The sequence below is a fragment of the Drechmeria coniospora genome, chromosome 03 (assembly GCF_001625195.1).
Source record: "Drechmeria coniospora strain ARSEF 6962 chromosome 03, whole genome shotgun sequence".
In the NCBI taxonomy this organism is placed as follows: Eukaryota; Fungi; Ascomycota; class Sordariomycetes; order Hypocreales; family Ophiocordycipitaceae; genus Drechmeria; species Drechmeria coniospora.
Window position 1 is genome coordinate 1,489,565 of NC_054391.1, and position 23,014 is coordinate 1,512,578.

Consider the following 23,014-nt stretch of genomic DNA (forward strand, 5'->3'; position numbering starts at 1 on the left):
AGATAATAGCTTGTCCATGCGGCAAAACGGAGTCGCATTGACCTGCAACAAGACCTAGAACAAATGCAAACACGCTGAGTAGGGCCGCAATGCTGGTGCCATGTTCCTACCTAGTACCTGGCGGCGGTCTTCGCCTCTGGAATTGAACAGTCGTCAGCGCCCTGGCCGCTACCCTTTCTGTCCCGTGCCAACACTCTCCTCTGTAACAGCGCCGTCCACCGCCAACGGTGCAACGGGGGACTAGGTTTATTACCAGCTAACCCAGCCAGGCAGCTCTCGCTCAGCCTCTCCACGATTCGCGTTGCCTCCTTTTCAACGTTCGGAGAGCTCACCCACCCATTCCGACGTTTTGATTTGCCAGCTTCATCCTCCTCCCTCCTTGTCAGCCAAACCGCATTTCCATCTCCATCTCCATCTCCATCTCCATCTCCATCTCCATCTCCATCTCCATCTCCATCTCCATCTCCATCTCCATTGTCCCATGACATCCAAGCTGATTCTACTTGGACGGCAATACGAAGGCGCGCTCCGTCTCGATTTGACCTCTCGTGCTACGGCGAATTCAACGTCCATCGTCTGAGACATTCCGACACGCCATCCCAACCCCACAGCCGCAACGTGCTCTGAGGCGGAGCCTGCTGCTGTCTTCGAGTTCCTCCTTTCTCGATTTCGCCCATTCAACAATTACCTGGAGCGGTTGATAGCAGCGGCACCAGCACCAGCACCAGCAGCTTGGCACCAGCACCTCCATCCATCGATCCAGCTGGCTGCTGGAGCCGTTCACAATGCCTAGCTTCGCCAACTCCTTTTGGTCAAGCGATTATGCCGCAGGTCTGTTCGTTCGTGTGCATCCCTGGTGATCGTGGAATCATCGCTCACCTGTTGCTAGGACTCGGCGTCTTGTTTGGCAAGCTTCATCAAGGTGTCATGGAGAATCGCCAGATCCTTACTATTGCCCGCTTACGCGCCGAGGCGGAGGACACCTACGGCCAGCGCCTCGGCGACATCGCACCCTCGGCCGACAAGATTGCTGGTGGCTTCTCTCGAGATGACGGTGCCACCGTCCGCAAGGTACGTTTCCATTCTCCCGGACCAGCCAGCGTTCATTGTTAAGAATCCCTCCTCGCTTGATAGGCATACGACGGCATGCGGGGCGAGATGCAAGATGCAGCCCGAAGTCATCAACGCATTGCCCAGAGCATTCGTGATCTCGTCGTCAATCCATTTGCCCGTTGGTGCGATGCCCACGAGACCCGCATACAAGAGTCGCAAGATGAGCTGCAGAGCCGCATCAAATCCCACGATCGGCAGGCCGACGCCGTCCGCAAGCTTCGATCCAACTACTTCAACAAATGCCGTCTTGTCGAGGATCTTGAGGAGGAGAACAAGCTCGCCTTCCAGGAACCAGAGATCAGCCCGAAGCAGACCGCCAATCACCATGCGATTCCCGAGATCAAGGTGCAGACGCAGAAGGAGGAGGAACACGACGATGAGACGGTCTATGAGATTGGTGACGAAACCTACTTACCCGATCAGCTCAAGAACATCATCGGCCAGATGCTCACGAAGATCAAGATGGGCGAAACGAAGGTACCCATACTTGGCACCTACTACAATACCTCGTCCGGTTCCGACATTGTCGAATATATCCAGCGAAACATGGCCGCCACAAGCGTGAGCTATGCCGAGCGAATCGGCCAAGATCTCGTCTCCAACGGCTTTCTGCGCCTCGTTGGAAACGTCGGTAGCACGTTCGCCAACAGCTCTAGGATGTTCTATCAATGGCGCCCCAAGTCCTTCAAGCTTGCTGGCATGGTCGACAAGAAGCACGCGAGCAACCGAGCGTTCTCGCTTCCTGTCAACGGCTCGGATGAGTCACCCGTCGTCGGCACCGTCAGTGAATACCTCGCCAACTGGAGCGTCCTCAACAATGCGCACCCCAACGAAACGCCCACCCAGCGCCTGCAACGAGAGTCGACTGAGGCTGACGACAAGTACAAGGCCGCAGTCCAGAAGCTGGATCGCCTGCGCTGCGACCTGGAGGAAGCCATCTTCCTGCATCTCAAGTTCCTTCAGCGTTGCGAGCTCGACCGTCTCAAGGCCATCAAGACTGTCATCCTCGACTTCTCCGGCACCATTGGCAACGTCATCCCCAGCTTGCAATCTACGGTTGACAAGATGGTCCTGTTCCAGGAAACCGTCCAGCCGGAGGGTGACCTCCGATACCTGCTCGAAAACTATCGTACCGGCAGCTTCGTACCCAAGGTTGTCGTCTACGAAAACTACTACAACAGGGTTGACGACCAAACATTCGGTATCGACCTTGAGGCAAGAGCGAGAGCAGACAAAAAGCGCGTTCCCGCGATCATCACCTCCCTCTTGACTTATCTCGACCACCACTACCCCGATTTAGAAGGCGACGAAGCCCGACGTGGTGTTTGGCTTGTGGACGTTCCCCTTTCCCAGGTCCATAAGCTGCGCGACAAAATCAATGACGCAAAGGCCCTGTCGCAGGAGGCTCTAAGCGAATTTGACATCCCAACGGTTGCAAACGTGTTAAAACTATACCTCTTGGAACTTCCAGGTGAGAGACCTCCCCTAATTTCTATGCCGGACCAGGTGGAAGAGGTAAACTAAACACGACCCTTCAGATTCTCTCGTCAGCTCTCAAGTGTACGAGATCATTAGGACAATCTACACAACACCTTCAGCGGATGCCACCGAGGCGTCCCGCGTTGCGGTGCTGCAGCAAACGCTCTCGCAACTCCGACTAGCCAATATCGCAACCTTGGACGCTTGCATGAATCATTTCACTCGGCTGATCGACCTGACATCGGCAGATGACGAGTATGTCGCCGCTCTCGCCACCTCCTTGGCCCCCTGCGTTCTACGACCCCGGACAGAAACCTCTCTCACTCTGGAGGAGAAGCACGCTACGAGGCTTGTCCGTGATCTTTTTGCCCACAAGGAGGCTATATTCAGCGAGCTGAAGCGCATGTCGACGCTGAACCACTCCTCATCAATTGGAAACAATCGTCCTCGCGCCGTAAGCACGGACGAGAGCAACCGGAAGGCGCTCGTAGAAGAGCGGCATAGGGCTCTGGTTGAGAAGGCCAGCGCATCGCGGGGTCGAGGAACGAGCCCTGCGCCAAGCCCTCGTGGGCACCGTCGCGACAGGAGCAGCGGCGGGCCGGAAACCCGGTTCCCCATCCAAACGAGCCCGACGACAGATCGCCAACGAGTCATTGGCAATATTGACGGCCGCATGAAGCGTTCATCGCTGGATGTTCCCGCCGCCGAAGGCATCGCCAACGCCGATGGCGCCGTGAACGGGTCAGCACAACCTCCCAAGATGTCGGACAGCGATTCTAGCTCTGATCGGCGTGATAGCGGCGGCCGCGTCGGCACCGGCACTAAGTTTGTCGGCGGCAGACGCGTCCCTGCTTCGCCGCCTCATGAGACTACTCACCGCGGCGTGACACTCGAGGACAAGCCCATGGACGACTAGGCAGCCTCCTTGGCTCACGTTTCCTGTACTCTTTGCCGTTGACGACACTCACAGGCCAAGGAGATCGATCATACTCATGCAGACATACATACTCTTTTTACCACGTCCCCTCTGGCCAATTTCCTTGTTTCGTCATGCTGTACCGATTCACAGGTACATGAGCCGTCGCGTGTGTAAGTTTTGCGGCCTCGAATCTATTTCTTTCGTCAGTCTTTTGGGCTCCTCAGTATATACGTTCGTGTATGGAATTCCTTTGAGCGATTTGCGAAGCAGTGTGAGTTGGAGTCATCGCAAGGGAACCAGAATCCAATTGCCATGTTCCGCGGACTCCAATCTCTGAAAGTAGGCGTTCTAGTAATGAGGAATTTGTCATGGGTGATAAAAAGAAGAAAGAAAGGGCTTATTAGCTTACTGGAAGGGGGGACGGTGTGCAAGTCGAGCGATACGGGGGACATGTATGTAAACACATGGCACTGGGCAGAATAGTCTCTCAGCCTCGACAGCCATGCGAACGAGCTGGCAGTGACACGCATCATCGGCCAAATGAAGATCTATCAATAGGGCAGACTCATCTCTATAGGGTCTATAATCACTCGCTTTCGGTGCATGGGTGTCATTACAACTGCAATCATGCCCATGTCCTTTCCGCGAAGCTGACCAAGACCTGCGTTACTGCGCTTCTTCATCGCCTGCTGGTTCCCCAAACTGGACGGGTTTCCTGACCTTCTTGGTCTTCTTCTTAGATGCGACCACCGATTCTTCCGCTGGGTGGGCGACAGAATGGTCTCCCTGCCCTTCCGTCAACACTTTGGCCCCCGTACCTTCACCGACGGTTTCCTTTTTTTTCTTTTTCTTTTTAGGCTTCACCTCGGTCCCGTCCCCCTCTGCTGCCTTCTTGGTCACCTTCTTCTTCTTCCGCTTGATGACGGTGCCTTCGACGTCGACACCATGAGCCACCTGTATCCGCTCATTGGCGCGCTGCATTTCCAGCCGCAGGCGCTCGACTTCCTTCATGGCATGCTGCATCTCCGCTTCCTCGCGCTGCTGCCGTTCGTAGTCGAACCCTTCGGCGGGTTGGGCACCTTCAAGATTGAATGAACCGATTGTACTCGAGTCAACCTGAAGGAGCGACTGTTTGAGCTTCCTGCCCTTGGCTCTGGGGTGACTATCCAGATGAGATTCATCATCATTGTTGTGTCCTGTATCGCTGCCACTGCCCCCGACAGTCTCATCCGGCGTGATGAAGACCTTTTGTCTCGGTACTGGTTGAGGTTTATGGACAACGTCTGAGGCTGCTTCGATGTTTTTCAGGTCCAACTGCATGATAGGAATGGAATCAACATCGAGTTCTGGGCCGTTGCTTTTCTGAAGTATGCTGTGGATAGGAGTGGATGCTCGCGGCATCGCATCGCTAGGGATATAAAAGGGATCATCCTTATTTCTCTCCAATCGTTCAGCTTTCCTCCTCGCTACAATATCTGCATCGAGATAGCTGTCTTCGCTGAGCTGCTGGTACGAGCTGACCACCTCTTCGTTTGATTCTGTAAGTCTGTTGATGGCTGGTGCCGAAGATGAGACGCTCGTTGGCGGTAGCCTTTGGTTATAGAATGTTTCAAACTCATCCTCCGCTTCAGTCTCCAAACCAACCATGTCTGCCTGGGACAGCAGCTTGTCCAAATTTGAATGAATCGGCTCGTTCAAGTCGAGATCATCGGGTATCGGCACGTTCCGCTGGGCTCCAGGCGCAACTGCGTTGAGCTCCCAGCCATTGAAGAGCGAGGGAATGGCTTGCGTAAGCAGCAGAGGAGGATCTTGGCACTCGACGTCGGTGGAAGCCGGTTGTCCAGAGGCGGCCTCTGACGTAAGTTTCAGGAGCTCGACGATCTCAACCGACCTCTCCTGAACTTCCAGATTTGGATGCAGAGCGAGAGGTTCTGCGACATGAAGGATTCGTGCCATGAGCAGCGAGGTTCTAGACTTCCTCTCAGCTGTCCAAGGCTCCGTCTCATCTCCTGCAAGGGTCGCGAACACTTTGGTAATGGCGAGCAGGGCTGTCGCGCACACTTCGGGTCTCGCGGTCCGAGGCACGATATGGAGAAGGCCATTGAGCGTACCGTCAGGCGTCGACAGCTGTGCAGCGTATTCACCCAGTATGAAAGTGACTGAATTCAACGCGCCAGAAGTAATGGTATGACCCGCCGGTGTATCCGCGTCGAGCTGCGCCAGAATTGTCTCGCACGCCCTGACGGCAGTAGCTCTCAAGGCTCGAACCTTGACCGCAACATTCCTTAGTTCGTCGCCAATTTTCTCCGAGACGTCGGCGGAAGGTCGAGAGGACGATTCGTCCATCAGTTCCGCATTACATTGTCGAGGAACGGGGGCCATGCGGACGAGCTGGGTTAGCACATCAATATACCAATCAAAATCTACCACATTCGCATAATTGTCTTTGGAGCACATGAATAGAATCCTCCTGATGACGTCGATTCGGTAGTCCTCGGGGAGAGCCAACTCCTCAGGGTCGGCTGCGTCCGTCTCGGATATGGACTTAGGCCCCTCATCTTCTGAGTCCGCATTGGGTATCATGGGTCTGGTCTCGGGCCAAACCTGATCCTTGGCTGAGGTCGACGATTTCAGCTGCTTCATCAGCCGACTGACAACGGAAACTAGGTTGTAACTCGTGACCATGCCCTTCACCAGGTCCAGAGCCTGTATTCGGATGGTGATGTCGGAGCTGTCGATGCACTCCAATATGACGTCTTCTTGCTGGGCAACGAGATGTGGATGCGTTGTGACTATCTTGTTGAATGCCAAAAGGGCAACGTATTTCACTGAGAGAATGTCAGCTCCGGTTTCATCATCCGCTGACAGGCACTACTTACGATTCGGGTCGCCGTTCATCGTTATCATCGCTCTCAGTTTGTTCACGCAAAGGGTAGCGACCTCATCCGCCCCCGAAACATCCTCTCCACTATCCAGAATGCCACCTTGAATGATGCCGTTGATGCACTCATACAGAAGCGACATGGCTCCTGTTGTCGATATGATGTTGATCAGGGGAGGGAGCAACTTTCGGACGAGACGTGGTTCGAGAGGTGTTAACGTGGCAAACTGGTTTCCAAGTTAGCTACGCCATCGACTGCGGGATACGGTCAGGGACTCACAAGCTTGATAAGTTTGATGGTCATCCAGTTGTTCCCGCCATCGACCAACAGCTCAAAAAGCCGAGGTGCAAGGGGTAGGAAATCGCGGGGCCTCCGCCAGCCCAACTCGCAGACGACGTTCACAATGGCAGCCGTCACACTCGGATCCTCGTCGGCATCCATGAGAAGTTCCTTGATCTTGGGCCATGCCGCACGCAATGCTTCGGGATAAACCAACGCCAAGCGATAGAGTGTTACCAGCGTCTTTTTCCGGATGTTGGCCTGGCTGTGGCTTAGACGGGGCAGCAGGTCGGCGAGGGTCGAGAGTGCAAGCGACGGCGTTATGACGTGAGGCAGAGTGGCAATCGGTAGAGAAATCACGGTCGGGGTAGACGAGCCAAGGTCCTGCGTGGAAAAGTTGAGTTCAAGTTGCAGTACGGCGTCGGGGGGTAGACGGGCAGCCCGTGACAAACCTTTTTCAGCAGATTGGTAGCCAGCATGAGGACCTCGGTGTCTGGCCTAAAGCTTTGAACGGCGCCTAGATATCCAACTCGTTTCTGGTGATACTTTGCCGAAGACATGACCTCGAGGACATGGAATGACGCCCAGGACATGTCGTAGCCGAGCATCTCAAGGTATATGAGCTTAAGAAGGGCCGTCGCCTTAAGGTCTGCCTCACATTGTCAGCTGGCAAAACCGCATTAGCTGTCAAGGTAGGCGGGCAAACCCATATCCTGGCTGCGAACTTCGGCGCGGCATTCCTTTAACGTCTTTTGTATGTACTCCTTCTCATTTCCCTTGTTGTTCCGCAACCCCTTGATGAGGTCGTACAATGACTTTTCGAACCTGCTCCAAAGAACCAGTCAGCCAGTCAGTCGGTCGACCAGGAAGCCAGCTGGCAGTCGATTCCCTCCTGATATGAATCTAGAACCACCATGCAACGTTGGGCGCGGAGCTCGTCGTACATCTTGCCTAGGGTTGCCTGGACAGGGTTCGGCAAGCTCCTGAAAGCAATGCCCTCCTGCCACTGTCCTCGTCAGGTAGTCGTCGTCGTCGTCTTCCGTCGCTCACTAACGGGCTTTGCGCTCATTGTGTGACTCGCAGGTTACAAAGTTTTTGCTCATCAGCACCGCTGCCTAGCCGCTGTCGCGTCGTTGGAGTTGTTACAAGATGAATGTCGCCGCTTGAGTGTTGGCTAGTGGAGTTCTCAACTCCATGTGGAGGGGCTGCCTCGAGGTGCAAGTGGCCAGGTCTAGGCGTACCAAGTACGCTAGTTCATCAGGCTGAATATGACGGAGTTGCAATGGCAGCACAGCACCCGGGAGAGAAACGGGCCGACAGAGCAATGATGCGGACAATCAACCACCAAACAAAAAAAAAACCCTTCGATACATTCAGTTCACGATATAATCCTTCCACAATTCATTCCTTTCTCTCACATCCGTTATCCTCTCTCTGTTGCGACGGCAGGACTGGGACTTGCGAATATTTCGTCGTCACCTGACCAGCGGAATCCGACTCCCCGACGATGATGGCGTAGCCGAGCTTTCTTTGCATACGTCACCGCCTATTCTGCCCTGTCGAACGACGCAACTCGCCATGTCCCTTCGGACTGCCTCCATCGCAAGACTACCAGCAAGGAGTTCTCTACTCCTCCTGCAAAATCACACGCGCCTCCCTTGCCGTTCATTCTTCAGCTTCCCGAGCGGCAGTGGCATCGGCATCAGTGACACACAAACCCTCGTCGCCACCCGCACCCTCCCATTCGCTCACGAACCCCTCTTCGACCTCATCGCCGATGTCGACTCCTACCATCGCTTCGTGCCCTACTGCTCCCGCTCTCGCGTCACCCAGTGGTCTCCTCCAGATGACCGCCATCGGCGTTGGCCCACCCTCGCTGACCTCCATGTCGGTTGGGGCGGCTTCAATGAAGTCTTCACAAGTCGCCTCTCCTGCGTCCCGGGCCAGTCTGTCGAGGCTGTGAGCGGCGATCCTGCAGATCCCTCTGCTGTCGCTGCCTCTGCCGTCTTCAGAAGCCTTGTCACCCGCTGGTCTGTGAATCCAATCTCTGGGCAACCGTCGCCGTTGACAGAGGTCCACCTGTCCATCATGTATCAATTTGTCAATCCGTTATACGCAGCCGTCAGCGCCGCTGTCTCCGACAAAGTCGCCGGCTTAATGATTGAGGCCTTTGAGAAGCGTGCACGCGAGAAGCTTGCGCCGCGATAGCAGGGCCCCATGCATCCACCACTTCAACATAGAGATACCACTGCATCCACCGGCGCACCAGCCACGGCGTACATTTATGGGAAGCGTTCAGTGGGGTCATCGGGTATAAAAACTAGACTTGGCTACTTGGCTGTGGAAGAAAGGCAGCGATGACCGTTAATATTCAAGCACTTTCGACAATTCTACACGTATGTAACCTCGTACTCGTCTCATTACACGTACTCATTCTCAGGTGATGACAACTTGAACGGTCGTGCAAGGCATTCCACATTACATCCCACCACACAGTTGGCAACTTGTCAGTCATGCCTCCCAAGGTATCAGTGGGTAGGCATAGCCTCCCTTCCGGTCGCTTCCGCCACGCATCACCACTAAACTCCTGAATAATGCAGCAAGGGACAAAGCCGGCCTTCCATCGAAGGAGATAACACCACACAACCGATATCCATGGAAGAATCAGGGTTTGCTTTGCGCAAAGATGGTCATCGAATCACTCGCTCAGGTATTCATTGGCTGACGAAAGTCGATATCATACGTCGTAACTTGGTCCGGTCCGGCCAGTTGGTTAATTTGATATATTCACCATCACTTCTTGCTCGACCTGATGGATTCGAATTAGTACCGATTCTCACACCTGCAGGGGCCGATGGACAACTAAACCTACTTTTTCTTCGCCGGCCTGCCCGCAAAGAATGTGAGCATTGCCGAGTTTTTCTTGCTGCTGCTCTTCCCTGACTTTGCTGGAGCCGGCGCGACTTCGACAATGTCAATGTCCGGCGGACGTCGGTTGCCCGATTTTGACCAGCCGGCCAATGGCGGAATTCCACCGGCAGGGCGTCCGGCAGATGGAACACCCGACATTGGACCAGGAATCGGTATGCCAGGCATGTGGCCGCGACGGCCTCCGGCTCCTGGCATCATCCCAGGTGGCAATTTCGGGCCAGCTGGAGGCATCTTTTCCACCGGCCACATGACCATGCTGATCGACCAGTCTGGTTCTATGACCTTTTCCCATACAGTAGGAAGGATAATCTCGCCATTGGGACCGATGAGGTCAAAGTGGCCCTGCTGCACATGTGGTCCGATGACTTCGACGTGCAAGAAGGCCTGCTTGATGAGGTCGTCGATGCCCTGTGCCAGCCAACCCGCGTCAGTCAGTCACTCAGTTCGGCATGGCCAGCGGTAGGGGGAAGGAGACGGGGGGGGGTCGGAGATTCGGCGTCCGACATACCTGCCAGGTCTTGCAAAGATGAAAAGGGAAGCTGAATTTCCTTCCGACGGCGTCCTTGAACTTGATAGGCGCCTTGTCCGACGCTTTCTTAGCCGCCTCCTCCAACTTGGCCTTGGTTTCTTCTTGAATCTTTTTCTTGAGGGCCTCGTGCTCCTTCTTGGCCGCCTCGTCGGCTTCGGCTTTCTTCTTGGCCGCCTCCTTGTCGGCCTCGATCTTGGCCGCCGCGTCGGCTTCAGCCTTGCGCTTGGCGTCCTCCTGGATCAGCTTGAGTCGTTCGGCTTCCTCGGCCACTTTCTTCTCGGCCGCTATCTTGGCGTCCGCTTCGGCTTTCATGGCGGCCTCCAGGCGAGCCTTGGCGGCCTCTTCGATCCTCACGCGGTCCTCGGCCTCCTTCTTCCTCCGATCCTCTGCCGCCTTCATCTCGGCTTCGAACTTCCTCATGGCATTCTCTTCGGCGCGTCTCATCGCCTCGGCCTCCTGCTTCGCCCTATCGTCGGCAGCCCTGCGTTCGGCTTCGACTCGTTCAACGGCAGCACGCTCGGCTTCGGCTCGAGCGCGCGCAATCTCCTTTTGAGCCTCCTCTTGCTGCTTCTTCATCTCGTCCATCTTCTTCATGAAAGCCTCCTCGGCCTCCTTGCGAATCTGGGTGTCACGCTCCCGCTGCTCGTCGAGGGCTCTCTGCCTATCCTCGTGGGCTTTTATGGCGGCCAGCTGCGCTTCCATCTTGATCTTTTCCACATCAACCGGGGGCTCCTTCGGGGCCGGCGTGGGCGGCTGGGCGGGAGCTTCGGTAGCCGGCGGGGGCGGGGGCGAAAGGTGAAACTGCTGCATGTGAGCGGGCAGGCTGTACTGCGGGGCGCCGTAGAAGGGCTGCTGCTGGTACGGCATCATGTCGTACATGAGCCTCTGCTCGCCGCCGAAGTAACTGGCCCCGCTCGAGCTGTTGCTCATGGGACTGAAGGGGTTCGGCCCGTAGCTTCCGTAAGGAACCATCTGGTTTCCGGCCGGATATCCTCCCATGTAGTGGTTTTGGCCCGGGTACGGTTGCGGATGGCCGCCTCGCCCGGCGAAGTGGCCGGCGCGTTGGGCGGGTTGGGGCTGGTACCCCTGGCCATAGTGGCCGAATTCTTCGGACGGATCCACGCTGGGCAGGATGGGTGCAGACACCTGCACCGGGGGATACTGGGGTTGCTGGCGAGTCAATCGATGACGGCGAGGGGCGGCTCTCGCTCTCGCTTGACGTGGGACGGGAGGGCCTTCGTTGCTGGCGGATGCGGAATCGGAAGGGAAGAGGTCTTCGTCGCCGTCGTAGAAGTCGTCTTGATCGTCCCACTCGTCGTCTTCGTCGGTAATGGATATATCTCGCTCGTTGTGGGACAAGTCTTCCTCGCTGTTGTAGGAAGTTGAGCGGGAGCTTTCACCGCCCGTGTGGATCGTGATCTTCGTCGGTCGTCTGATAAGCCTGGTCAGCGGGCGCGTGTGAGTAAGTAGGTTGATTTCGAGCTGGCAATGAAACGATGAGAGGGGCGAGAGACGAACGGCATAGCAGACCAGAGACGGCACCGTTATTTTATTGCCGTTTACTCGCGACAGTTCGTTCAAGAAGGTCGGAGTAAAGGCGTTGAGTTGCCAGAGGGAGTTCGCGACGGCGCTGACGGCTCGAGAATTTTCGGCAAAGCCAATGACGGTTGGCCGTGCGCGGAAGCAGAAATCAAGCCGTTGACGATCACGTTCGCGTCGTCACGCTGAGAGAGGGAAGGGAGGGAGGGGGGATCCGTGTCCGTCGGTGTGGTCTGCCGAGATCTGTCCGATGCCGGCGGATGATTCTTACTGCGATGGAGACTCGAATGGAAAAGTCAACAACTCAGCGTCGTTCGGTTCGATCGTTCGCGACAAGGAGCAAGTAAGCAAAATCTGATTCGCATCTGCGTCCGCGCGTATTGCTCGAGAAGCCGAGAGGGACAGGGACGGATGAGGTGTGAGACAAGGGTGAGGGGTCGATTGGTTGGCGGGATGGGAAGAGCGTGAGGGGTTGCCGACAAATACCTGCGGCAAGGAAGTCGATCTGAGCAGACAAGACGACGTTCAAGGGCACGAGGAGAGACGGATGGCGATGTCTGGTCTCGGTGGGCCTGGGGATCTGGCAACGGTCGGGATGTAATACGTACGTACACCTACAGTACGGAGTACTCGGGGCGTATTAATATGTAGGTGGAATATGTAGGCGCAATTGCATGTACATGTGCATGTCCGGATAAGTAGGGGTAGGCCTAATGCTACCTACTTAGGTATGCATGCATGTACACCCAAGTACGAGTACTGAACGTAAAACGTGACTGTAGATGTAAGTACACAACAACAGTACTTGCAGTATATGCACAAGTATAGCTGTACAGTACACTGTCCAACTACGGAGTACGAAGTACGGAGTAAGTACAGTACTTGTAGGCGTACTTGTAGTTGCAAGTACTTACAGCTACTGTAACTGCTTAGTCGTGCGGTGCCATGAAAAGCCCCGCTCGGAGCAAGCTGGTGGAGTCGGAGGAGAGCAATTGTTGGAGTGCTGAAGCTGGTCCCTGTGGCCTGCAAAGTCACGAGGGCGATTACGCTGAATTGCATGTAGCTGCACATGTACTAACACTGCTCCGTAATATTATTTACTTGCAGCCAGGTGCATTCAGGTACAGTCAGGTACAGGTACGTGTCCCAGAAGAGCTTGGCCGATGGCGGAAGGAGGGCAGTCGGCAGATGGGCGGTGAGTTTAATGGTTGGGAGGGTTGATGGGTTGGTGGGTGGGTAGGTTTGGTTGGTGGGGGGGACGATTCGGCCCATGGGCGGTCCGACCGGATCGTCGCCACAATTGACTCCTGCTACTATTAAGATAGTAATGATGTAGTAGCTAGTCGCCAGCTAGAGCGTGCTCGAAAAAAGCGAACTTCGGCACTGGGCTTGCGGTTGGGCGTTGGATAAGTGGAGTGAACGAGCACATTGGTCGAGTGACCGAGCAACTACGAGGGCTGTGCTCTGTCGCGAGTGTTGCTCAGCAGCTCGGGGAAAGTGGTTGCGAACGTTAGTGAACACTCCTTTCGTTGCCACGATGGCGATTTCGGACATGGCGGGGAGGGAAATCGCAATATTGGCAAATGAGGCAAAGGTGCTGGCTTGTGATTTGATATCCAATGAGCCAGGTGGTGTGTAAAAACGGGTGACCGTCTTGTCGTCGCACCCGAGTCTATCCTTGAGGCCCAACAAGGGAGGATGAAAAGGCACAAGATAGTAACGGTGGTGCCGGTACTCGGAAGTGGGTGTAGTGGTGCTCGGCAGTCCGAAGGTGCATACAATACGTAATACTGCATTTACTGAGCACATGTATATCCTATTTACATGTGCCAACATGCTGGTGCCGAATGCTTTGAACCAGGTCCTCAATTTTTGCTCAAGAATGAATCGAGGGGAGGGGGGGTTGTGTAACGGCATCCACGATGAAGGAATACTTCGTATGCCAAGGGATCAAGGGATTCTGGCTCTGCAGTCGTACTTGGAGTGCCCTGCCTTCGCCTCGGTGTCTGCAGGCTTACTTTGGATGGAAATCCGCGTCGAGCGAGGAAATGAACCAGGTACCAGGGATGTAGTTGGGTACGGGTACCCGTACGAGGACGCCCGACAACCACCTGATATTACCAGCTGGACTTGCGCCCAATTGGTCCGGGAGGCCACTGTCGGGCAGGGTCTGTTCGACTTCGGTCCGGCCCGCCTCGGTGAAGAGGTTGCGGAATTCCGAAAAAGTTCCTTTACTCTCGGTACTCTGTTGCGTTGGTTCATTCGATGGTCCTCCTGTTTGTGCGATGCGGAAGTTCTGGATTGCTGCAGACCAGCTTGTCATCGTCGGTACGAGCCGTCGTTGATGAAATTGGAATGGAGAGAGCAAGAGGAAGAAGAGACATGCGTCCGTAGTAGCACAATACTCTGAACCACCGTCACCCAAGAACCTGATGACAAGGAGAACGAATACTTGCACGATCTCGGAGTGCACGAGCATGTAGCCGCATGACGAGTGTGAATTCTGAGTAATAATTAGTGATACTCTCGTACCCCATCCGTACTATGGACGCATGTAGCGATACTAAAGTATTAGAGGAAGTACTGTATGTACCAATGTCTTGCGCAGTCGTTCCGAGGCCTGAGGCGGTGCCGTCGCTTTGGGAGCGGGTGACATGAACACAGTGCAGCGTACAAAGGTAAATACTCCGTAGTAATAGCTGTGATCCTTGCTCAGTACCTCCTGTTCGTACTGAAAATATCTAGGAAATTTTACGTACATTCTCTGTACGGAGCACGGAGAACCGACTGCAGGAGTACCTACCTACCTGAATGACGTGCGTAGGTGGGCATGTAGGTCATCCGCAGTAAGGCACCTTTCTCTATGCGAACCTGCGTACCTTCAAGGATGGAAGAAACTGCCTTCCCTCCGGATAAGTATTTTCGGCTCTCCTCTGCACGGGCGTGCTGTGATTTGCACGGCTGGTGCCCAAATCTGGCCTTCCCATCATGGTCCTACGAAAGGTCTCTAAAGCGTGAGCACACCCGCACAAGAAGAGTACATGTGCACAGTGCCCACGTAGTGGCACAAAGGTACATGCAAGTACGGAGTACAGGTACATCAAATATTCCGTACCTCCCTCGTTGTCATCGTTGTCATCACATGTTGGCCCCAAGCCGTGGCTAGCCGTGTTGTTGCCCTTTTTATTGTTAGGGTTTGGCGTGGGGTGTTATTGCCTCGCAAGCCACAGCTGGTGGGTGGGATGTAATAATGATAATTCATCGGCACTGTTCTTGCCTTCCTTTGGCCTCTTACCATCGTCAATATAGGTTGCGGGATGCAAGATGCGCCAAGTTGCGGGAGAGGCGGCTCTGTTCGCTTTGCGTCGCTGATGCATTTGTGACCCCCTGGTTGGTGTCTGCCTACACAGAGAGTTTGGCCAACAGATATTCGGATACTGATGTTTGTACAAGTAGATGAATGCCTTCATCCAGCAGTGCTTACTCCGCTCGGGGTACGGAAAGGAACGACAAATTTCCCCAGGATCTCTCGAGACAACTGCTGAACTGACAAAAATGGTTATCCTGACCACGGGTAGATGCCAGCACAGTACGGAGTACAGGACGACAGGTTCTGGCTCCAAATCATACCCCGAGGCCGTCAAGTCGTTCTTAGCAGAAGGTAGGAGAGAACCGACAGGTCAGTTAGCCAGCCCCGGCTGGCTTCGAAACAATACCAGCCGCGAGCATGGAGAACCGCCCGCCAGCACCGGCCCAAGTGAACACTCTGCCCTTGTCTGGTTTACCCTTGACTGGTTTATACTCAATACGCTGAGCAACCTCCACATCATCTTCGTTGCCAAGCCCCAGCTGAACCAGTGAGATGAAACGGTTGCGTACGCCATTCCCTCATTTGTGATCATGATCGTGTGGTCAGCCCCGCACGCGACGAGCCCAATGTCTCCGAGTCCCGGCACCGGCGTCGGTCGGAGACAGATCCGAGGCTTGATGCGCTCGTCATGGCGGATGAGCTCGGCGTGCTGAACATGCTCGGGCAGGAGGGTGATACCCAGCTGTCCGCCGTCCAACCGGCCCCAGACGAGGCATTACCCGTCGGCCGTCACGGCGGCTGAGTGGTGGGCTCTGCCATCGAGCCATCGCACAACCCTACCGCAGAGATAGGTCATCTTCATCCGGTACGGCGGTAGCACCGTGTCGGTGCCGGCCTCTTTGGCGTAGCCGGCTTCGCCGATGCTGTTCAGACCCCAAGCCCAGACATTGTCCTTCCAGTCCACCGCGAAGGAGTGGTACTCCCCGGACGCGATGTACTTGAAGTTGCGAATTTCGACAGGATACGGACGGAGGCATTCCATGAAGCGCCGTCCAAAGACGCGCCGTCCAAGCTGGTTTGTCCGCGCTGTTCCTGATCAAGGCCTTCTGCGGCTTGACTTTGACATCGCCTTTCTTTTTAGGGGGCATGACAATTTTATGGAAACTACCTCTCGTGATTTTTTTGTTCCTGCGATTTTGTTTGTTTCATTCGGAAAAACTGGCATGGAAACATTTGGATGAACGTTCGTGTCAATCCCATATTTTCCATTCTGCAGGTCAGCATGCTCTTCGCACTGGCGCCTGTGCTTCCTTCCTTTGTTCACGATGCTGTTGGTGCCACGATATGGCTCCTGTCTGTCAGCTTAGGACATCGCGTGGCCTCCGCACGTCTTACTGCAGGTCGGACTTGTTTGTTCGACAGAGGAGGCAAGAGATTTGATCAAGTCGCTCATCCCACTATGATCTCCCGAAGCGGCCTGATCACCTCCCTCCCGAGTTCCCGATCACCATATTAGCTCTCACAGCTGACCGTGCCGAGGTGGGTAAAGGCGCATGCATAGCCATTACACCTTGCCCAACACACAAACGACAGCATCCGCCGTCAGCCGTCGGTTTGGGCTCGCTAGGAGCAGGCGGTCCTACGGCGCCATGCTCTCGTACCTAGTACCTGGCATAGGAGGCAGTGGCATGTGCTGTTCCGAGCCTGACATGCCTTATATGGCCCATCTCAGGGGCACTGGCACCCTCCAACTTGCCCTGCTCGTCTTTCGTAGCCGCTTCGCGCAATCTCCTTCTCGCTCATGCCATCAGTATACATTAGTAATCCAATGGGAGCTGATGGCGGAATATTTGAGAGCCCCGTGGCTGTGGCTAGACCGATTCCCGTGACTCATGCATGACGCGCATGTGAGAAGCCGCTCTCTGTCCCCGGCTCCAGTATATCAACTTTCACTGTGCAGTCAAAGGCAACGAATCGATATGGCTCACCTACGGGGACAAGCAAACCCTACAGCAGTGTTCGATGAAGCAAGTACTGACTGACGTAATGCTTTGCCGTAGCGATTGTGAAAGCAACTCTCTGGCGACCTGCTCCCTACTCGTCTCGGTGTCAAATTTCTCTCCTCAGATCAACTAGGCAGCAAGCTGTCGTGCCGACGGAAAGCAGGGCCTATCCGAGTACTCGTATGTATTTGTGGGATATCTGCAAGTGGTGTATGTGTAGTGTACCGATGGGGCTTTTGGTGGCAATGCTTCGTAGGTACCGTGAATACGTCCAACCAAGCTGCAGCCCAATTGCGACTCATCATGCCCAACCCGAAAGCGGCACCCCGAAATTCGTGCCCAAAGACAAGGCAGCCAGCATGTTGAGCTTTTTCGAACTCACTCGTATCCAGACTTGGTGCAACTTCCCTCGCTTACGGGTGCTTCATACACCACCATGGCTGACACGCGCATGAAGCTGACCACTCGTTGGATGCCCAATGCCTTCTTTTCCTGCCGCCATGCTTTCAATTGAACGACTCCCACGCTTCCATAAGGGTGGTGTCATGCAGCAACGACAGGCGGTTCCCTCACTCCCCTCAGCTGAGAGGAGCCTGCCGCACTCTGATCCAACGACCCCTCAACAACAACAGGCAAGTAGACGCAGCGCTGATGGCATCGCCGACCCGTCGCAGTCCCCCCTATCTTCATCTCTACGATCTCTCTTCACCGGACAACCTTTGGCGATGATTTTGCCAGGAGCTCGCGAGCGGCAGCGACCTCATCAGCGTCGTATCCTAGCCAATTCTTCTCTCCAGCTCCGTGACGACGGACAATTTCCGCCAATTTGTCCGTCGCGACAAGACTCAACTTCTCGATCGTCGCCTGGTCGGGGAGTGAAAACCCCTCCGTCTCCTGGATTTTCTTGGATTTTATCGCACCGCCATTCATGAGTTTGTCTGTCACCTGCTCATCCGTCAGTCGTGGCTCATGCCGACCAGTCTTGAGTGCTCGTCATACTAGCTTCAGACCGTAATAACCCCGCAAATAGTCGTCGCAAAGCTCGATGCTTCGGCAGAACCGCTTCAGCGCCTCAGCAAGGTGCATATGAGGAGCGGCATCCGTCGTCGTCGTTTTTGCCGCCATCAGCAACACCTCGCCCAATCGGGCATGAACCTAGAGACGAGTCAAGTTGGTGGATCGTCCCCGTCACCCATCCGCGAGAATAGTGGAAGACCTTACATTCCAAGCATTCGGTATCAGCACAAGGACTTCCTCGAGCGCATAGATGGCCTGGGAATACATCCCTTGAGACCGGTACATGTCCGCCAGTTCCGCCCAGGCTTCCGAGTCGGTCGGGTTAAAATCGAGGAACGCGTTCAGTGCTGTGATGGCCTCTGCTTCCCTCCCCATGGAGCGTAGTAGGGCAATCTTTCGTTTGTATATCGGCTGTAGGTATACTGTCAGCCGTATTCTGCCGCATCAATCTGGTTCAGATTTTCCTACGATGTTGGCACCGTCCTCTTCCAGCAACGTCTCGTACTCCCCCAGGATCTTTTCCAGTTCCGTATCGTTCTTTGCTTCTGCCTCTTTAAGCAGCCCTCTCAGGGCCATGACGCGTTCATCCTTGTCACCGAACCGCACCAGGAGCCTCTCTAGGCACTCATGCGCCGCCACGTCATCGCCAGTCCGAAGACAGGAGAGCATCAGGTTCTCGTACACAGTCCACATGTCCGTCGTTTCGGCCTTGGCAAAGAGTGATTTTAACGGAGAGGCGGATACGGTTTTGGGCGTTTGCTGCAAGATTTTGGGCGCTTGCTGTGCTAGCTGAAGGGCCTCGGCTGGCGACAGGTTGCCAGGAGGCTGGAGCAACGAAGGCGTCATCGTGAACGGTCAAGATTGAAAGCAGAAAATATGTCCTGGCTCGGGAAACTTTGTGGAAAGCTTCTGCAATTGCAGAATTCAATGAGAACGCAATATAGGGGTTCCGATAGTAGAAACACGGTTTCTTCACGGGCGTTAATGGTCGTATTGGCCAAGCAGTGTCGTGGCTGGGCCTCCTGGCTGACAGGTCCCTAAGTAGAGTTGAGCTTGGATGCGGCCATACCTACAGTAGAGTACTCCGTACATGGCGGCACCTTGAAATTCCGACTCCGAGCCTATGTCCAATCACGACATCCGTACATACACCTGGGTCTCCACAGCGGACCGACCCCCAAGCTTTTTATATGGCCCATCTGTGGAAATATTTTCGTCCTGGCCAAAACTTCTTTCCTTCCACTTCGCCTCGATCCTCGACGATCCTTGACGGCCAGTGGCCCAAGGCTGAGCGAGTTTGGCACTCCGTGTAATTTTTTGCACCTCGTGCATCATCGGCCACTGCACATATGGCGTCAAGTGTCGCCCCTGGTGCGGATAACGCTCTGCCAACGCCGGCCGAAGAGATTGCTATCTCGACGACGCCGAGTCAATGCGTCGATGCGAACGAGGTGCCTCCCCATCGATCCCACGATCCCGCCAAAAACTTGAAGCGAAGTGATCCTTTCCAATTTGGAAGCCGCTATCTGGGCGAAGAGGACGATGTGTTCGAGTTCAATGCCTGGGACCACGTGGAGACGGACGACGCGTACAAGGAGTACGCTGAGCGTCAGTTCGAGATGCAACGCCAGGCGCCCGTCTCCGACTTTGACAAAAGTAAGTGTGTTTTTGTCTTGCCCACCCGCTGTTAATCGATGTGTTATATGATGATTAGTTTTCCAATGCATAGTTCATCTGACTATTGATGATGAAAAATTATCCTTCAATATAGTCTTTCGCTCCCATCTGATCGCACAAGCTCTTCATTCATTCCAGTCATATTTTATATTTCATGTCAATGACGTATGCTGACTTGCGACAATAAGACAGGTTCAATTCTGATCCGGCAAAGTGGTGGAATCTCTTCTACAAGAACAATGCTGCCAACTTTTTCAAGAATCGCAAATGGCTCCAGCAGGAATTTCCCATCTTGGCTGAGCTAACCAAAGAGGACGCTGGGCCGGTGACAATGTTGGAGATTGGTGCGGGAGCCGGTAACACGGCGTTCCCTGTCTTGGCCAGCAATAAGAATGCACACTTCAGGTTGCATGCCTGCGACTTCTCCAAGACGGCGGTAGAGGTAATGCGCAGCCATGAAGCGTACGACACGAAGCACATGCAGGCCGATGTGTGGGACGCATCTGGCGAGGCGCTCCCTCCTGGGTTGGAAGAAGGATCCGTAGACGTCGCTGTCATGGTGTTTATTTTTTCTGCCCTGTCGCCGAATGAGTGGGCACAGGCTGTCCGAAATGTGCACAGACTGCTGAAGCCAGGTGGCCTGGTCTGCTTCCGAGACTATGGGAGAGGAGACCTGGCCCAAGTCCGTTTCCGAAAGGGGCGGTACCTGGAAGAGAACTTCTATATCCGCGGCGACGGAACTCGAGTCTACTTCTTCGACAGGGACGAGCTGGCCGCGATATGGTCCGGCGCAGGCTCACCAGACGGGGACGAGTCCGAGGTGCCGAAATTCGAAGTGGAGGGCCTAGGCTTTGATCGGCGACTGCTGGTCAACCGAGCGCAGAAGATCAAAATGTACAGGTGCTGGTTGCAAGGGCGCTTTAGGAAGAAGTAGCACCTGATACCCAAATCGAAAAAAAAAACATCGAAAGGAAATGCAGACGGTGAAGTTGATCAATAGAGGAGCACGTCTCGTAGCTTGGTTCGGGCCGCTTCACCAAAGCCAATGTGGTCGAGGTAGGCGTTCAGGCCGCCGTACTTTTGAACTAGATGCTCGTCCATCCCGGTGATCATGTCCTCGGCCGTGCTTGCCCATTCATCGGAGAGGCCAATTTCACGAACCTCGGCCAGCCTCTCGTCCCTGGAGGACAGGAGGGCAGCATCCGTGAGGAAGTAGTCGTGCTCGATGGCGGAGACCGGCACATCGAGTATCATCAAGATGAGGGTACATACCAGTCCTGCAAACGGATTAGAAGTGACAAGTGCAAACGTACAAGGGTGCGTCGCTGTTCTCGCATACCCGTTCTGTCCTTGCCCTGGGTGCAGTGTACCAAGATCGGCGTCGGCGGAGCCCTGGCATATAGAGAGAGTGTCTCGCGAATCTCAGCGCCTGAGTGGTCGAGGGTGTCGGTACCGAGACCTCGGAGTCCACGCTGGAGGAGAACCTCCTGTCCGATGACTCGCACGGCATCGATGCGGTACCCGAGGATGAAAAAACAGATGACTTTGCTGAGACGTGGGCCCGGGTTAGGGTACGGCGCGCGCGGCAAAAGTGCATAAGCAGCGGGAACTGACAGGAAACTCCACCAGGTGAGCTGGCTGAGGAGGTGCTTCTCGAGTGGCCGGCTGGTGATTGCTATCTCATTGTAGTCGATTCCACTGATGCGCGAGGCATGTGCTGGCGTGGCACTGTCGTGTGACTCGGCCGGGCCATGATGCGCTGCTTGGTGCTTTCCTGCTTGCTTCAGGAGCTCGGTCCTCGACAATAGTCAGCGAGTGTGCGAGAGTACGGCTGCCATTCGGGGCTTACTCTGTCCGCAAGTCTATTATGGTCTTGATTCCAAATTCATGGGCGATGGCGGCCTTGTCCTGCGGCGTGGCTTCATCTGCGGTGCACAATTAGTCGAGCCAGCATCGTAGTAGGGGGGCCATCCGCTGCGTCGTGTTGGATGGTAAGCGTACCTGGTCTAGCGGAGCGATACAGTACTCCCTCGCGAACCCGTCGCTGACCAAGAAATTGATTTACGGTCTTCCCAACATCTCGAAAGTTGAGCACCTGCTGCAGCTTGGTTGACTGAGCCATGCTGGATCTCGGTAGACCGTGGGAGGAAGAAAGGCGCGGATGACGGAAGGGCGTAGAAAGAAAAACTACCATGTATCATTCTCGCCGCGGTTCAATCCCTTACCCTGTACCACCTTCCAAGCGCTGGCATGGCCGGCCGTCTGTAATTTATGGTCCCTGGACATTACAAAGCCAGCTTCACTTCACTATAGTCGCCAGACGTGCTGGATGTAATACCGTCACGGGAGTTGTACTTTTTCCGTTACTGCATTTACACGTAGGTTCACACGTAGAAATACATCCTGTACTGTACGCGCTGTGCTGTACAGGTAATACAAGGAGGCTTGGGGTAAGTACTTAAGTATGTGCTCGTTCGTGTGCAGGCCGCCAGCTGAACAATAAACCGGGCCGCGCGAACTAGCCTGGACCTGGGGAACCAATGCCATTGGGCCGCGACCTGTTTTGCTGCAATTCCATGTGCTACTACGGAGTACATGGACTTGTACTTGGTGCGCCGCGTGGGTGCCAACGTCGCAAGTGATCTCCGAATTGGGGTGCTGGTGAACTGGAGGGAATTGTGGTAACGACAGGAACCCGGGAGGAAGCCATCACATTCCCCGTCGCACAACAAGTGACATATTCTGCCGACGACGAAGCTTCCAATCTCGCGGTTGCTCGACAGTGCAAGCTACCCCTGATTACGTGTGTTCCCGTCCCGTCCACTGCCAGGGCTTGACTGTTGACGACGTGGCATCAGAACTGTACTCGTTAGATGAAAGCTTAAAGTTTCTTTTGGTCTTTGGCGACGAGGCGAGAGATGTGTGTGGGATCCCTGCTGAGTTGCAGGGATCGGCATGCTCCATCAACGACTGCCGCTAATGCTAATAGTACGCCGAATTTTGTGACTAGCAGGCAGGAGTTGGTGCACGAGCAGTAACAGTACAAGTACATAAAAACCAGCACAGCTATTGGTCTACATGGATGTACACGTAGCTTCTGGTCGTAGGTTTGGCTGGAAACAGCTGCAACGGACTAGTTCGTCGACGAGGATGGCGATTATTGGGGGGGGGGGCCGAACAGACCTCGCAGTCGTGCAAAAACAGCCATAGGAGTGGTAACTAGCGGCGAGTCCATGAAGATCATAGTAGCAGGGGCAGCATGCTGCAGACTACAAGCACACCTACACTTGACGAAGGTGTATGCGTCAAAAACGTCATTCAATCGGACCTGCCGAG

The 23,014-nt window shown here is 54.8% G+C and overlaps 8 protein-coding genes across 8 annotated transcripts; 4 read left to right on the forward strand and 4 right to left on the reverse strand.

Moving 5' to 3' along the window:
- Nucleotides 1-785: 785 nt before the first annotated feature.
- Nucleotides 786-3,508, forward strand: DCS_06278 (Rho-GTPase-activating protein 8; the record flags this gene model as incomplete). The annotated part of the gene is made up of 4 exons (XM_040803569.1): nt 786-831; nt 890-1,071; nt 1,135-2,584; nt 2,652-3,508. The coding sequence occupies 4 exons, from the start codon at nt 786-788 to the stop codon at nt 3,506-3,508; spliced, it is 2,535 nt and encodes an 844-aa protein (XP_040653673.1).
- A 669-nt stretch (nt 3,509-4,177) lies between these two features.
- Nucleotides 4,178-7,741, reverse strand: DCS_06279 (AP-3 complex subunit delta; the record flags this gene model as incomplete). The annotated part of the gene is made up of 7 exons (XM_040803570.1): nt 4,178-6,339; nt 6,391-6,619; nt 6,673-7,056; nt 7,125-7,321; nt 7,379-7,497; nt 7,617-7,678; nt 7,727-7,741. The coding sequence occupies 7 exons, from the start codon at nt 7,739-7,741 to the stop codon at nt 4,178-4,180; spliced, it is 3,168 nt and encodes a 1,055-aa protein (XP_040653674.1).
- Nucleotides 7,742-8,250: 509 nt separating this feature from the next.
- Nucleotides 8,251-8,880, forward strand: DCS_06280 (cyclase/dehydrase family protein; the record flags this gene model as incomplete). Its single annotated transcript, XM_040803571.1, has 1 exon — nt 8,251-8,880. The coding sequence occupies one exon, from the start codon at nt 8,251-8,253 to the stop codon at nt 8,878-8,880; it is 630 nt and encodes a 209-aa protein (XP_040653675.1).
- Nucleotides 8,881-9,465: 585 nt separating this feature from the next.
- On the reverse strand, nt 9,466-14,327 carry DCS_06281 (putative kinetoplast-associated protein KAP; the record flags this gene model as incomplete). The annotated part of the gene is made up of 9 exons (XM_040803572.1): nt 9,466-9,481; nt 9,545-10,011; nt 10,112-11,564; nt 12,158-12,251; nt 12,586-12,719; nt 12,813-12,984; nt 13,048-13,487; nt 13,690-14,213; nt 14,265-14,327. The coding sequence occupies 9 exons, from the start codon at nt 14,325-14,327 to the stop codon at nt 9,466-9,468; spliced, it is 3,363 nt and encodes a 1,120-aa protein (XP_040653676.1).
- Nucleotides 14,328-15,226: 899 nt separating this feature from the next.
- DCS_06282 (uncharacterized protein) lies at nt 15,227-15,783 on the forward strand (the record flags this gene model as incomplete). The annotated part of the gene is made up of 2 exons (XM_040803573.1): nt 15,227-15,528; nt 15,588-15,783. 2 exons carry the CDS (start codon nt 15,227-15,229, stop codon nt 15,781-15,783), a joined length of 498 nt encoding a protein of 165 aa, XP_040653677.1.
- A 1,906-nt stretch (nt 15,784-17,689) lies between these two features.
- On the reverse strand, nt 17,690-18,847 carry DCS_06283 (uncharacterized protein; the record flags this gene model as incomplete). The annotated part of the gene is made up of 4 exons (XM_040803574.1): nt 17,690-17,929; nt 17,984-18,139; nt 18,206-18,412; nt 18,470-18,847. The coding sequence occupies 4 exons, from the start codon at nt 18,845-18,847 to the stop codon at nt 17,690-17,692; spliced, it is 981 nt and encodes a 326-aa protein (XP_040653678.1).
- A 503-nt stretch (nt 18,848-19,350) lies between these two features.
- Nucleotides 19,351-20,612, forward strand: DCS_06284 (putative ABP140-actin filament-binding protein; the record flags this gene model as incomplete). Its single annotated transcript, XM_040803575.1, has 2 exons — nt 19,351-19,657; nt 19,867-20,612. 2 exons carry the CDS (start codon nt 19,351-19,353, stop codon nt 20,610-20,612), a joined length of 1,053 nt encoding a protein of 350 aa, XP_040653679.1.
- A 59-nt stretch (nt 20,613-20,671) lies between these two features.
- On the reverse strand, nt 20,672-21,800 carry DCS_06285 (uncharacterized protein; the record flags this gene model as incomplete). Its single annotated transcript, XM_040803576.1, has 4 exons — nt 20,672-20,955; nt 21,018-21,475; nt 21,528-21,603; nt 21,680-21,800. 4 exons carry the CDS (start codon nt 21,798-21,800, stop codon nt 20,672-20,674), a joined length of 939 nt encoding a protein of 312 aa, XP_040653680.1.
- Nucleotides 21,801-23,014: the final 1,214 nt, after the last annotated feature.